General features: G+C 57.6%; 1 protein-coding gene across 1 annotated transcript; it reads right to left on the bottom strand.

The window, feature by feature from the left end:
• Nucleotides 1-514: 514 nt before the first annotated feature.
• Nucleotides 515-12,260, bottom strand: C4H21orf58 (chromosome 4 C21orf58 homolog). Its single transcript, XM_060009740.1, has 8 exons — nucleotides 12,201-12,260; nucleotides 11,376-11,436; nucleotides 10,053-10,126; nucleotides 9,082-9,246; nucleotides 6,189-6,300; nucleotides 1,543-1,664; nucleotides 943-1,178; nucleotides 515-560 (listed from the first exon to the last, which is right to left on the bottom strand). Exons 1-8 carry the CDS (start codon nucleotides 12,258-12,260, stop codon nucleotides 515-517), a joined length of 876 nt encoding a protein of 291 aa, XP_059865723.1.
• Between the last annotated feature and the right edge of the window lie 1,328 nt (nucleotides 12,261-13,588).

Here is a 13,588-nt window from a genome sequence, read left to right as displayed (position 1 = left end):
ACGCGTAATACTTGAAAATGACACTTGCGAGAAAATTATATTAAAGCAGCCAGGAAGCATAATTCCACCAGAGAAAATAAAAGAGGGGCAGAGAGTGGAGTAAAGGTAACTCGTCCCGTGGGGAGAATCCAGCCAGAGGCAGATGGAAGACAGCCCTGCCTCGGCCCAGCCTCCGGTGCTTGGCTTCAGGAGGAGAGGCTACGTGAGTGAACCGGCCTGCAGCTCTGCCCTCGCACAGACACACCAGGCACATGTCCTGCGGCTGCTCCCTTGCTGTGAGGAGCCGGGGCCTCTGCCCTGGGCCGCCGGGCACCACGAGTGGCACTCTGCTCGTGGCGATTCCCCCAGGAAGGTTCAAGGTTCAAGGTTCGTGTGGCTACCTCAGTCGACCTTTCCTCTCCTGGCTCCTGAGCCGTGTCTCCTCGTGACCCTCCCCGCCCCGCATCCAGGGCCGCGGCTGCCCACCCCCTGGGGGAGCACGAGGCCCTGCCGCTTACCCGAGCCCGCGGTGGGGTCACAGGCCTGGAGCCTGTGTGGGCAGGACGCCGTCGGACACAGCCCTAGAGGAAGGAGGGTGTCTCTGGACGCAGCTGGCTCACAGACACCACGCTCAGGTGGGTCTCGCCGCCAGGGCTCCGTGGGGGCCCTCACAGCCGGGCTTATACTGGGCCCTCCCCTGCTGGGCTGGACAAATGACCCAAGCCTCGGGCAGCTCCCCTGGGAGGAGGGCATGGGGTCCACACCCAGCCGTGGCAGCTAGGACTGAGGCTGCCAGGGTTACCTCCACCCCCGCCACACCCCTCCCTCGGGAGCTGGCAAGGCCTCCCCAGGCTCCTGCTGCAGCTACAGGCCTGACAGAGGGTGAGGAGGGCCGACCCAGGCCCTGGGGTCCTCCCGCCCCGCAGGCCCAGGAGGCTGGCCCGGAGCCCAGCCCGGACTTACGTGCCAAGGGCGGCCACTGAGGGACGGGCCACGTGCCACACGGTGGGCAGGAAGCTGGCAGCAGGAGGGAGGGCAGTGGCGGAGACCACCGGGGGCCATGTGGAGTAACCCGCCGGGGAGCCAGGAGTGGGGCTGGCCTGCAGCGGGGCTGGGGGCGCGTAGTGGTGATGGTGGCACACAGAGGGCGGCTTCTGCCTCTTGGCTCGCAGGACGGCGGGGCGAGCCCACTGCGGGTCCTCAGCATGACACACACCAGGGCGTTTCAGCGGGCCCCCGGCTGCTCCTGGGCTCCCCTCCCCTCCACGTGGTTCCTGACTCAGGATGGGGTCAGGGTCAGAGCAGCGGTGGGCAGGGGTCCAGGAGGGCAGGAGGGTGGGGGGCAGGCTCCAGCAGAGCTCATCTGGCTCAAGGGGGCCGCTGTCTGGGCCCTGAACTGGGCAACCCGTTCCTCATCTGGGTGGGACGGGGGGGCGCTTGGGAGCTTCAACCTGGAGCACAGAGCTGGAGCCAGAAATGTGTTTTTCAGAGCTACAGAGGTGCGTGGATTTCCGGAGGAAGAGCCACCAGGTCCTCTGGTCTTGGTTTGGGTGTGGAGCCTACCTGTGGGGGGAGGCGCAGGGGGGCGGGCGCGAGTGCTGATGGGGGCAGGGCTCTGAGCATCAGGTTCTGCATGAGGATCTGGTGCATCTGTGCGCTCTGCATCAGCATCATCTCCACCATGTCTGAGGGAGGGCACGGAGGGCTGGGTCACGCACGGCCGGCCGCCGGTGACCGGGCCGCTCCTGGAACGGAGCGCAGGTGAAGCAGACACAGAGCTCTACGAGCAGGCGTGGAGGCCTGTGGGTCTGCGGGTCCCGGGCTGTGTGCTCAGACGCGTCGTTTTGAACCCTACTGACGGTGGAGCCTTCTTGCCACTGGATTCCTCTCGTCCGTCCGCTGGGCTGCGTGGTGGCCCCGACGGTATCCACATGCTAATCCCCAGGACCTCTGAATGTGGTCTGATTTGGAAAAGGGTCTTTGCAGGTATGATAAGGATCTTGAGATGAAATCAGCCAGGGGAGCCCTAAACCCAAGGCCAGTGTCTTCCTGAGCGAGAGGCAGACGGAGCTCTGAGACAGAGGAGGGGGCAAGACGCAGAGGCGGCGGGCGGAGCCCCAGGAGGTGGAGGGGCAGGAAGGCCCCTCCCCAGGACCTGCCGCACCTTGAGTTTGGAGCTCAGCCTCCAGACTGGGAGCAGACACAGTCCTGTCATTTTAGGCCACCGGCTTGTGGCGCTTTGTCGCAGCCACCCCAGGAAGCTAATATATTCACCAACTCGGGACACTAGGAAACGCTAATTTTGGTCAGTGTGGGACATAAATGTTGCTTCTTTCCACAGCAGCTAGGCCCTGGAAATTAGGTAGCCCTCCAGGCTCTGCTGGCCTCACCGAAGGAAAGTGAGCCTCTAAGGACCACTCAGACTCGCAGCCAAGCAGATGGGGCCTCCAGGCCTGGGCTGGGGCTCCCGCGCGCGCTTTGGAGCTGGGCTGCAGCAGACAGCCTCCCCCTTGGCCGCTCTCCCGGACCTCCCTGCAGGCGTGGACTTGCCAAGCCTCCACAATTACGCGGGCCAAGTCCTTAAAGCACGTCCTTCTCGCTGTATTACACACCCTGCTGGTTCTGTTTCTCTGCAGAGCCCTGACTGGCACAGATGTCGGCACAGGGCCAGGGGGCTCTGGGGAAGGGGCCAGAGCCAGACTGCTAGTGCAGAAGCTGAGTCTGGCAGCCCCACAGGGGGCAAAGGCCCTTGAGGAGACCCACGTGGGTCGGGGCTTGGGAAGCCCCGCCCACAGTGAGCCCTCTGAGAGGGAGCCCCCTCCCCATCAGCCCCGCAGGGCCCCGCCCCCCGAGTAAAATCGCGCATGAAAAGATTGGTCGGCGGATGTGGGGGTAGAGAAGTGGACCCACATCTACAGCCTCACCACCAGGGCACACGTCAGTGCAGTGGGCAAACAGTCTTCAATAAAGGGCAGGGGGTCAAATAAAGGGCAGGGTATCCATGGCAAAAATAATAGCATTGATCCCTAATTCACAACACACACAAAAATCCATTGCAGGTGGATCATACATCTAAATGTGAAAGGCAAACAGAGCCCCAGAAGAAAATACAGAAGAATGTCTTCCTGACCTTGACGGGTAAAGACTTCTTAAACAGGACATAAAAGTACCAACCATAAAGAGTAAAGCCTGAAAAACTGAACTTCACTAAAATTAAGAACTTCTTTTTATCCAGAGACACACACTATGAAGAGAGTGGAAGGGCCACAAAAAGGACTTGCTGTTTGCAATACATATGTCAAAATGACCCATTTTTAGAATACATAAAGAATTCCTAGAAATCAATCAGAGAGGCAGAAAACCGGAAAGAAAAATGGGCAAAATACTTGAATGGGAACTTCACAAAAAAGCATATTCAAGTGGCCAAAAATATATGAAAAGGTGAAGTGCAAATTAAAACCAGAAGAAGCTACCATGGCCTGCCCACCAGATTGGTGAAAATGAAAAATTCTGAAAACATCAAGTGTTGGTAAGTTGCTGTGGGCAACCAAAATTCTCCTCCCCTCCCGTGGGGTGCACATGGGTCCAGGCACTTTGGAAAACTGTCTGGCAGTATTTCCTAAGCAGCCATCCCATCCCCGGGTGTGTGCCCCACAGACACGAGCACGTCCATTCACCAGAAGGCACGCAGAGAAGCACTGCGGCAACAGCCCAGCTGCGCAGAAACGGAACGCCCAACCCCCCAAATGGGCCCACAGTCTGAGGGACTGAATAGCGTGGTGGCTAAAGAATGGCCCCAGCGATGCCCACATCCTGATCCCAGAACCTGCGAATGTGTTCCGTTACACAGCGAAAGGGACTTGCAGATGTGACGAAGTTAAGAATCTTGAGATGGGATGGAAGCGACCAGAGTCTCCGCCCACGGACGAAGGGATAAGTAAAATGGGGTCCAGCCACACAGTGGGGTATTACTCAGCCTTAAAAAGGCAGGATGCTCTGACACAGGCTACAACATGGATGAACCTTGAGGACATTATGCTCGGTGACATAAGCCAGACACACAAAGACAAATACTGTGTGCTTCTGCTCTTATGAGGCATGTAGCCCAATCAAAATCAAGAAGGTGGAACACAGACTGGTGGGCGCAAGGGGCTGGGGGAGGGGGATGGGAAGCTGTTCACTGGGGCAGAGTTTTAGTTTTACACGACGGAAAATTCTAAAGATCTGTTGCACAACAATGTTGAATATAGTTAGCACGACTTAAACATGGTTACGATGGTCAACTTTATGTTACGTGTTTTTTACCACAATTTTTTAAATTAACTTTTGTTAAAAAGGATCTTCAGATAGGGAGATTATCTTGGATTATCCGGGTGGTCCCCATGTTATCACGGGGTCCTTAGAAAGTGTTGGGAGAAAATAACTATCAACCTACACTTGAATATCCAGCAAAACTAGTGTTTAAGAACAAGGGGAAACAAAAAGAAAGTGAACACTAAGGCAGCTTCAAAAGCCTGTCCTGCAGGACCTTGTAAAAGACTTGTTCCCAGGTGATAGGAAGGGATTCCAGGAGGACAGTCTGAGATACAATAAAGGGTGAGTTAATTCAAATGTATTTGCTGTATGACGTTATACCAGTGTCTTTTCTGTGAAGTTTTCCAAAAAGGTAGAACTGACATGGAGAGCAGTCGCGGGGAGTGGGGTGGAGTGGAGCTCCAGAAGCCGCGTATCTACTTCATAGGAAGCAGCCCAGCAGTTCTCCAAAGGGGTTGTTGCAGTACACTGGAGAGTCCCTATTTTTACATTCAAATACTTGATCCACTTGGAATTTGTTTTGGTATAGTGAGTGTGGTAAGGAACGTGACTTGACTGTTCTGAGTAACTATTTACTTACTGACTGTTTCATTTTTACCAGTGATTTTAAATGCACTTTTTAAAGGCACACAGACACTTGCGCGCACGTGCGCGTGCACACACACACACGCACGCACACACACAGGGGATGCTGGGTTCACCTCTAGAGCCTGACAGTCACTAAAGTTCATCTGGAAAAACCAGGGAGGGTGGTGAGGAGAGACCAGCGGGCTGTCCTCTCTGCACCTCCAGGCCACCTTCCTGTGTGTCACGGTGAGAACGGTCCCCCTGGGGAGCTGCAGGCCGCCATGGACCAGGCCTGACGTGTAGCACGTACACAGTGGTGCTTCAGTGCCGGCGACAGAGTTGAGAACACTCGTCAGGTGATTCTACACACAAGTCTGCCTCGGACTCTCAATACCTCCCATCGTCAGGAAAACGCAAACTACAACCCCACCGACCGACTACCACCCCTGCTAACACGGCTGCCCGCACCACATGCAGGTGAGGGTGTCGAGGAACTGGACCTCTCACACGTGGCAGTTTTAAGCACACACCTGCCATGATTCAGCCGTCCCAGTCCTAGATATTTACCCAGGAGAAATAAAAATGTACATCCAGGCCTGACGTGAGTGTCCATGGAGCTTTTGTGGTGATGACCAAAACTAGAAACGACCCAAGTGTTCATCGACAGGTGAAAGGATAGCAAACCAGTCCATCCTCACAATGTAAGGTCACTGGGCAATTTCAAGGAGCCATGGTTTGCTACGCCCAACAAGAGCGATGAGTCTGAAAACAGTGCCACTGAGTGAAAGAAGCCACACAGGAAAGAGTGCATACTGTGTGATTCCACTCATACAAAAATCTAGGAGACGCAAACTGATGCAGAGTGACAAAGCAGGTAGGACGGCGGGAAAAGGTGCCTGAGGTGATGCCGTGTGTTCACTGCCTTGATTTAGTGATGGGTTCACAGGTATGTACAGGTGTCAATACTATCAAATTGTACACTTTAACGGTGTGCAATTTATTCTATGTCACCTCAATAGAGCTGTTCTAAAATTCAAGTATTTAAAAGTTACCTAAAGAGAAAAAGCAGTTTAACCAAGGGTTTTTTGAAGCTAATCACTGGATGAGTTGGGCTGGAACACAGTTCTTTCAAATCTGAGTCCAAGCTTCTTCCCTCAGGGATATCCATCAGTAAGGATTTTTCAAAGTGAAATTCTTTTCATGTTGGTAAATACATAGCTTCAGTTGAGTAGTCAAAAGCTGGCCCTAAAAGACTACCTAGCTTACAAAACTATTTTTTCAGTAGAGAATTGCATAAACCCGTGACAACATTCGTTATGAACACTTACCTTCCTTGACGCTTCCTGACTGCTGAGTGGGGAAGGCCTGGGGAGGGGGGATCTGTGCGATGAGTGGCTGCTGAGGCAGCTGCTGGATGATGGTGGTGGGAGGTGGGGGTGCCTAGAAGAGCCAGATGACCCATTTCCTGAATGTGCCCCGGGAATAGTGACCTACAGAACCACCCACCACCCATCCACCCACCACCCACCCATCAATCCATCCATCCAACATCCACCCACTGTCCACCCATCAATCCATCCCCCATCCATCCATCCATCCACCCATCCATCCATCCATTCATCCACCATCCACCCATCAATCCATCCATCCAACATCCACACACCATCCATCCATCCACCATCCATGCCCCCATCCATCCATCCATTCATCCACCCACCATCCACCCATCAATCCATCCCCCCATCCAACCATCCATCCATCCATCCATCCATCCATCCACCATCCATCCATCTGTCAATACACCCATCCAGGGGCTTCCCTGGTGGTGCAGTGGTTGAGAATCTGCCTGCCAATGCAGGGGACACGGGTTTGAGCCCTGGTCTGGGAAGATCCCACATGCCACGGAGCAACTGGGCCCGTGAGCCACAACTACTGAGCCTGCACATCTAGAGCCTGTGCTCCGCAACAAGAGAGGCCGCGACAGTGAGAGGCCCGCGTACTGCAGTGAAGAGTGGCCCCCACTCGCCGCAACTAGAGAAAGCCCTCGCACAGAAACGAAGACCCAACACAGCCAAAAATAAATAAATTAATTAATTAATTAAATTAAAAAAAAATACACTCATCCATCCACCAGCCATCCATGGGGGACTTTAAATGAGAAACCCTAGAGGTTAAACAGATGGCTGAATAGATAAATATTTGAGTCTGGGTATCACTTAGGACATGGAATGTTATGGGCTGAATGTTTGTCCCCCCACAAATTCACATGTTGAAGCCCTAACCTCCAAAGTGACTACATTTGGAGATGAGGCCTATGAGGAGGTGATAAAGGGAACGAGGTCGTAAGAGTGGGGCTCTAGTCTGATAGGGCTGGTGTCCTTGTAAGAAGAGAAAGAGACACCAGAAGCTGTCTGCCCCTTGAGGATACAGTGAGAAGGCGGCCACCCACCAGCCAGGAGAGCACGCTCACAAGAACTGCATTGGCCGGCACCTTCATCTGGGACGTCCAGCCTCCAGATGGTGAGAAGGTAAACGTCTGATGTTTAAGTGCCCAGACTGTGCTATTTTGTAGTGGAGCCCAAGCTGAGTAAGACATGGCGTTTTTCATGTTTCCCACGTTTCCTGGATTTAGTGGGCTAAGCTCATCCCTGCTTCCATTGATTCTGCTTTAATAGAGGTATCCAAGGATCTCGGCATGGAAATACCCTCTGGCTTCCCTCCTGAGTTAAAATAAACGCACAAAAATTTGGGGCGCACACCAGGCGTTGATTTCTATTTTAATCCCCTGCCCTGTCCCTTCTCTCTCAGTTCACGGAAAGGATGGCATGGACCAGGGTTGGCAAACTTCCTGTAAAGGGCTGGACAGTGTATCGTTCCCGCTTTGTGGCCACACGGCTTTAGTTGTAACTGCTCACCTCTGCCTTTGTAGCTGGAAAGCAGCCCCAGACATGTAAGCACTTATGAACCCTGAGATGTGTGTTTCATATCATTTTCATGTGTTACAAACTATCATTCTTCCCCTGATTCTTTCCCAAACATTTAAAAGTGTACCACCCCTCTCAGTTCACAGGTCCCACTGACACAGGTGGCAGCCAGCTTTGGCCTGTAGCCACAGTCGGCCACCCCCCACAGGCCACCCCCGGCCCTGCACAGACCAGCAGGCAGTCACAGCAGTGGTGCTCTCGCGGCAGAGGGGACCTCCTACCCCAGAGTCTCTGGGACATTCATCCTAGCCACCAAGGCCCCTGCCTGCTCTCGTGCTGTCATTGGGGCTGAGACTGAAACACCCAAGCATGACTGGGCCTGAGGAACTGCAGTAAGTATGCGCACGTTGGGACGGGGGGAGCCTCCTGATCCTACACCCTCACCCCACCATTCCTGGGGCAAAGGGGGCTCTGGGGGCTCTGCTGGCACGCCCCTTCCCTCTCTGTTCCCTCCACGTGGGCTGCCAGGTCCCCTCCCAGAGGATAAACGCCCTCCAGGTCACGGACCCAGCCTGTGGGCACCACCAACCTCCCTGGCCAGCCGATCCAGAACCTTCTCAACTTGGCCCCGCCCACCTCCTGCCTGGTCTTCTCCTCATGCACTCAACCCCCGAGGCCGCAGCCCGCCAGGCCCCAGCTGCCACCCCTCCTTGCTCTGGGCATCCAGCTGCCCCCGATACGATCCCTTTTGCTTAAGAAAGTCAGAGCTGCTTTCCATCGCTTGTAACCCAGGATGCTGAATGCAGGCGTGAGGCTCTCAGAAGTGGAACAGTCTTCCACCTTTTACAATTCTGCCCTGGAGACTAGGGGCTAAGCTTCCCCAGTCATTATGAAGTTTGGGAAAGGAGCTGACACACTTCTTCCCCAAATTCAGGCCCTCCTGATACTGAAACCTCCTAATACTTCTGCTCCTAGCGCAAAGGTTAGGACGTGGGGCGGAGCTGGGACCCCAGCCTCTCACCTGTAATGAGATAAGCACCCCCTACCCCCAGCCAGTTCTCAGGGCACCTGTGAGGCCTGATGACACACATTAGCCCCGACAGAGCCAGACACGGAATGCAGGCACGGCCGCCGCTCAGCCCACGGCCCCTTCCGCGCACTTCCCTAAGGTGCTGAAAGAGGCGAGAGACGGAGGTGTGGAGACACCGCCATCCCTGCTTAGGTGAGAGGTCTCTGGGGGCGTGGCACCCTCCCTGCATTGGTTCTGCCCCCCAGATTCACCGCGAGGAAGACTTACTGGGTGTTGGGTGATCTGCCGTGGGTCCGGGGTGGGTGGGGCCGGGGAGACAGCGGGGTGGACACCCACGGGGGGCACCTCTGGGGGCAGCACTGACCCACGGGCTCCTCCGTCCGGCCCCCTCCAGGCGCGGGCCCGGGAGACCTCTTCCAGGAGGTGCTGTTCCTGTAACGCCAAAGCAGAGCCCGTGCTTGGAGGCAGGGAGCTGGGACAGCCGGAGCGGGCTGGCGTGTCCCAGGCCCTCACCCCGCCTGGCACGACAGCACCAGCTCACAGGCGTGTGGCCCCCGCGGTGGGGGAGCGGCCCCAGGACCACCTGCTACCCCCGTGCACCAGGCTCCCTCCCACCCCACCCGGGCGCATGATCAGATGGTAGGCCCAGGGCGCAGCTGGGTCGGAGTTGGAGCCAGGCCCTGGAGGCAACGCCAGAAGGCCCTTGCCTGGTGCACACGGGAGAAATTGACCCCGAACGACTTTTTCCAGCCTATAGAGGATATTCTGTCTCTCCAGCATGCTTCCAGGTCGACTTCACCACAAAGCAGTGAGTTTATCACAACTATCGTTTGGACCCGAACGCACCCCTTCCCATGGTCATTCCCTGCTGCGGGTGCCTCTGGTTTGGACGAAGCCCTGGTCATCTTGGAATCCCACTTCCAGGGGAACCGGACCCTTCACGCGGCACTTCCACCTCTGATCATGTGCAAACAGAGCAGTTTTTTCCAGCTAACAGCCCCCTGTGAGAGCCCAGCCTACAGGTGAGCTCTCCTCTCTCCCTGGAGTCCGTGATCGGGGATGGCGCCCCTCGGCTGCTCACGGCCCATCAGCTGTCCGCCCCCAAGTCGCAAACGGCAGAACCAGCACGGGTTCCAGAAGGGCCCCCACCTCCACTGGCCCGTGTTTGCTCTGAGCTCAGGCCGCAGTCTCAGCTGCAGAGGGCTCGGGCCAAGGCTCCCTGTGGCCACGTGGCCTACCCAGAGTCTCTGCAGAAGGTCCTTCCTCATCCTCAGAGCGCTCCGCAGGGCGGCCTCTGGCCCGTCCTCATTTCCTGGAGGGAAGCGCGTGCTTCAGGGCTCAGCACTGCAGATCCCGGCAGCTCCCTCTCCGGGACCTGCACGCCTGTCCCAGAGAAGGAGGGAGGTGCCTGGGGACGGAGCTTGGGGGGCTGCCCTGTGGGGATTACGTGGGCAATGGTGGGGGGCATGCGGGGAGCTCAGTCTCTCAGGGGGGTCTATCTTACTCCTGGACAGGAGCCGGAAGTTGCAGAGTGAGGATTTCCCCTGGGGCCCGAGCACCACGTTGCTCCTGCACCTTTGCCGGGAAGTCCCGCGGGCTCCACGGGGCTCGGTGAGAGGAAGGAGGCCCTCACGGGATGGGGCTGAGAGCCCAGCCTCCCATCACCTGGAGCCACCCCGCAGCCCCAAGCTGCCTGGAGGCTGGCGTGTTCCACGGAGCCTCAGGGAACGGTTCCTGCAGTGTCCTGGACACCATGCCTCTGGTGGTCCCTGAGCTCCTTTCCTCTGGGTGCACGGGCCTGCCCCTCCCCCCAGGCCTGCCGCCTCCCCCTAGAGCTGGCGATGCCCGGGCTGCCCGTCCTCTGGGGTCCCCACTCCCCCTCCAGGAGTCCCCACTTCCCTGGCCCATTTGTACTGTTCCATGTTCTGAGCTCGTCCTTGGTCATGTGACCTGGTTTGGGATTTTTTTCTATCTGGATTTGGGCCCTGGGCTCTGTCTGCTGCACTTGGGAGCTGCCTGGAACCCCCGCAGCCCAAGGGGCTACGCCACATAGTAAAGAACAAGCAGTGTCTCCCCAGCACCTCGCCTAGATGTCCCTGAGCCCGGAGCCCGTCACCAGGTAAAGCAGTCCTTGCCCTGGGTCCTGTGGCCTAAGCATGTGACCGCCAGCCATGCTGGGGACGACGGGGCGTCTGGTCTGGGCGCCCGAGGATGCGCAGGCCGACACGGGTGGGGTAGGCCCTCCACACCCACACCGCACAGCGAGCGCAGGGCGACACGGTCTGATGCAGGTGTGGCCACTTGCGATCCAAGCTGGGCAGCCTGGGCTGCTTATCTAACCTCTCTGTGCCTCTAGCGCTCAGCTGCGAAACAGGAATGATGAACGTGCCCTCCTGGGTATGCAGGGTGGATGTGATACGATATGAGGGGGTGTGTGTGTGTGTGTGTGTGTGTGTGTGTGTGTGTGTGTGTGTGTGTGTGTGTGTGTGTGTGTGTGTGTGTGTGTGTGTGTGTAGGTTGCTCCGGGGCCTGTGCAGCGTCAGGCAGCCCGGGGCTCTTACCGGGCGTGAGCTGGGGGTCCTCAGAATCCACTTCCACATCCTCGCGCTCTTGCTTCAGCTTCTGTGAGAAGAGAGCAGAGCGAGGACTGTGCTCCAGGCGCGGGCTCAGTGTGGGGGCCAGGCCGGACACCAGCGCCCAGACAGACGGGCTGGGAGCAGGAAGCATGTGAGGGGGCTGCGGGGCAGGGAGCCAGGTGGGACCCTGAGGCCACACTCGCCATACAGTGCACACACACTCCCCCTTGAAACCCACAGGCCCTTGCAGGAGGCTATCTGAAGAGCCTGACCAGGCCGGCTCTGTGTCCTGACCACCTGACTGCCCCACTGAGCCCTGGGCTGAGCAGCTACTGTCGGGGCCAGTTCTGGGGTGAGCCCTGCTGCCGCTCTGGGCAGCCGTCGGGAGCAGAGGGACAGAGCAGGCAGGTGAGGTGGGGGGAGCCGTGAGGACCCCGCAGACCCTCAGAGGAGGAGAAGGGGGCCGGCCTGAGGGCGTCCACCGGCCGCCCACCCCAGGCCCGGCCGAGACGCCGCGCCCTGAAACTCGGAAGCTGGGAGGCCCCGAGGGGGAGAATCAGGGCGCCCTGGCGGTGCTCCAGCCGGTGGGTGCGGGCCTGCCTCCTGGCTGCAGAAACTGCCAGGAGAACCTACTTGGTTCTGTACAAACACAGAGAAGAAAAGCCAAGGAGCCACAGTTCTTCACCACGAGGCTAAAAGCACTGAAAAGGGTCTTGCTTTGCAAGTGGGCTCGTTCCAGGTATAATCTTACCTTTCAAAGCTGTGCTTCTGTAACAAGCTGCTAAAAACACGAGTGCCCAGCTGCCTTACCTTCTCCAGGAGTTTCAGGGTCAGCCGGGTCAACCGATCTGCCACCGAGGAGTCCAGCATCCCGGGGCCACAGGAGGGGACGCCACGGGCCCGCCCCTCCCCGTCTCAGTTCCCTCTGGAAGAACCGCTCAGCTGGAGACACGCAGCCCAGCCCTGGGGCCACTGAAAGAATCCCACGCGGGCTCGGTTTGCCTTCTGGCCTCTGCGGCCAGAGAAGAGCGTGTGTGTGTGGGGCACACGCCCTGGACGCGCAGTGTCGGGCATCGCCATGGTGGTTGCTAGGAGCCGCAGACATGGCGAGGCCCGGTTGCCAGGTTTCCACTGAGAGTCCTTCCCAGGCCCCGCCTGTCCCCATGCAGGGGTTACCAGTAAACACTGCTGATCCCCAGGTGTGGCCAGGCGGGGCTCCTTGGGAAGGAAAAAGTGGGCAGCAGCTGGGGCCCGAGGGGTAGAGTGCAGCCCTGGCGGGGAGGACAGAGCCCAGAGGATGGGGTGGGGAGGGGCACGGCATCCACCCCCCACGCACCATGGGGGCCTGCCACCCCTGCCCTCAGTCCGTTATGGCCTCCAGGAGGCCAGCAAGCCCCTGGCCTTTCCTAGGGATCCTCCCAGCCAGACGGGAGTAAAGGCCAGAAACACTGGAAGACAGGGTGCGACCACCACCTCCCTGCAGACTTCAGGAAACTCTGCGTGGCACCAGGGAGCTGGCCAACGAGGTGCCTGGGGGCTTCTGGGTGGGAGCTCAAGGTGGGCTCACCCCACAGGCACCCAGCTGGCACCTCAGAGGACACGGGGCCACCCCGAGGCACCACCCCTCAGGGTGGATGTGATTCCAGCAGGGGGACTGCCCAGCCGGGACCCATGCCCAGAGAGGGGCAGGGGTTCCCAGTGCCTGAGGGGCAGGGGCACCTGGGAGGCGGACCATCGGTGGGTGACCCACCTACCCAGCAGAGGGCATGTCCACAGGGCTGGCATGGGGAGGGGGTGTGATGGGAGGGGAGGGGGTGAGCCCATCAAGGGAAGACTTTTCTAAATGATGCTTCATTTCAATGCTTCCCAGGAAGGGCAGCTTTGAGGAGTAGTATTGTATTTTGTTTTATATTGTATCAATACCTACTGTATCGGGCATTTTGTAGGGTGTTCCTCTACTATTGGGATTTGTTTGATGATTTCTCACAATTGGACTGGGGTTATGGGTTTTTGGGAGGAAGACCACAGAGGCAAAAGGCCCTTCTCATCACGTCCCATCCAGGGTGTGTGCCGTCAACATGACCTACACTGTGGACGATGACCTTAGTTACCTCGTGGACGTGTGTCTATCAGGTTTCACCACTGCACAGCTACTATTTCTCTCTCCCTTTCCACACTGTCTTCTTCAGGAGGAAGTA

The sequence above is a fragment of the Delphinus delphis genome, chromosome 4 (genome assembly GCF_949987515.2).
Source record: "Delphinus delphis chromosome 4, mDelDel1.2, whole genome shotgun sequence".
Taxonomy (NCBI): Eukaryota; Metazoa; Chordata; class Mammalia; order Artiodactyla; family Delphinidae; genus Delphinus; species Delphinus delphis.
This window is presented reverse-complemented; position numbering and strand designations above follow the sequence as displayed.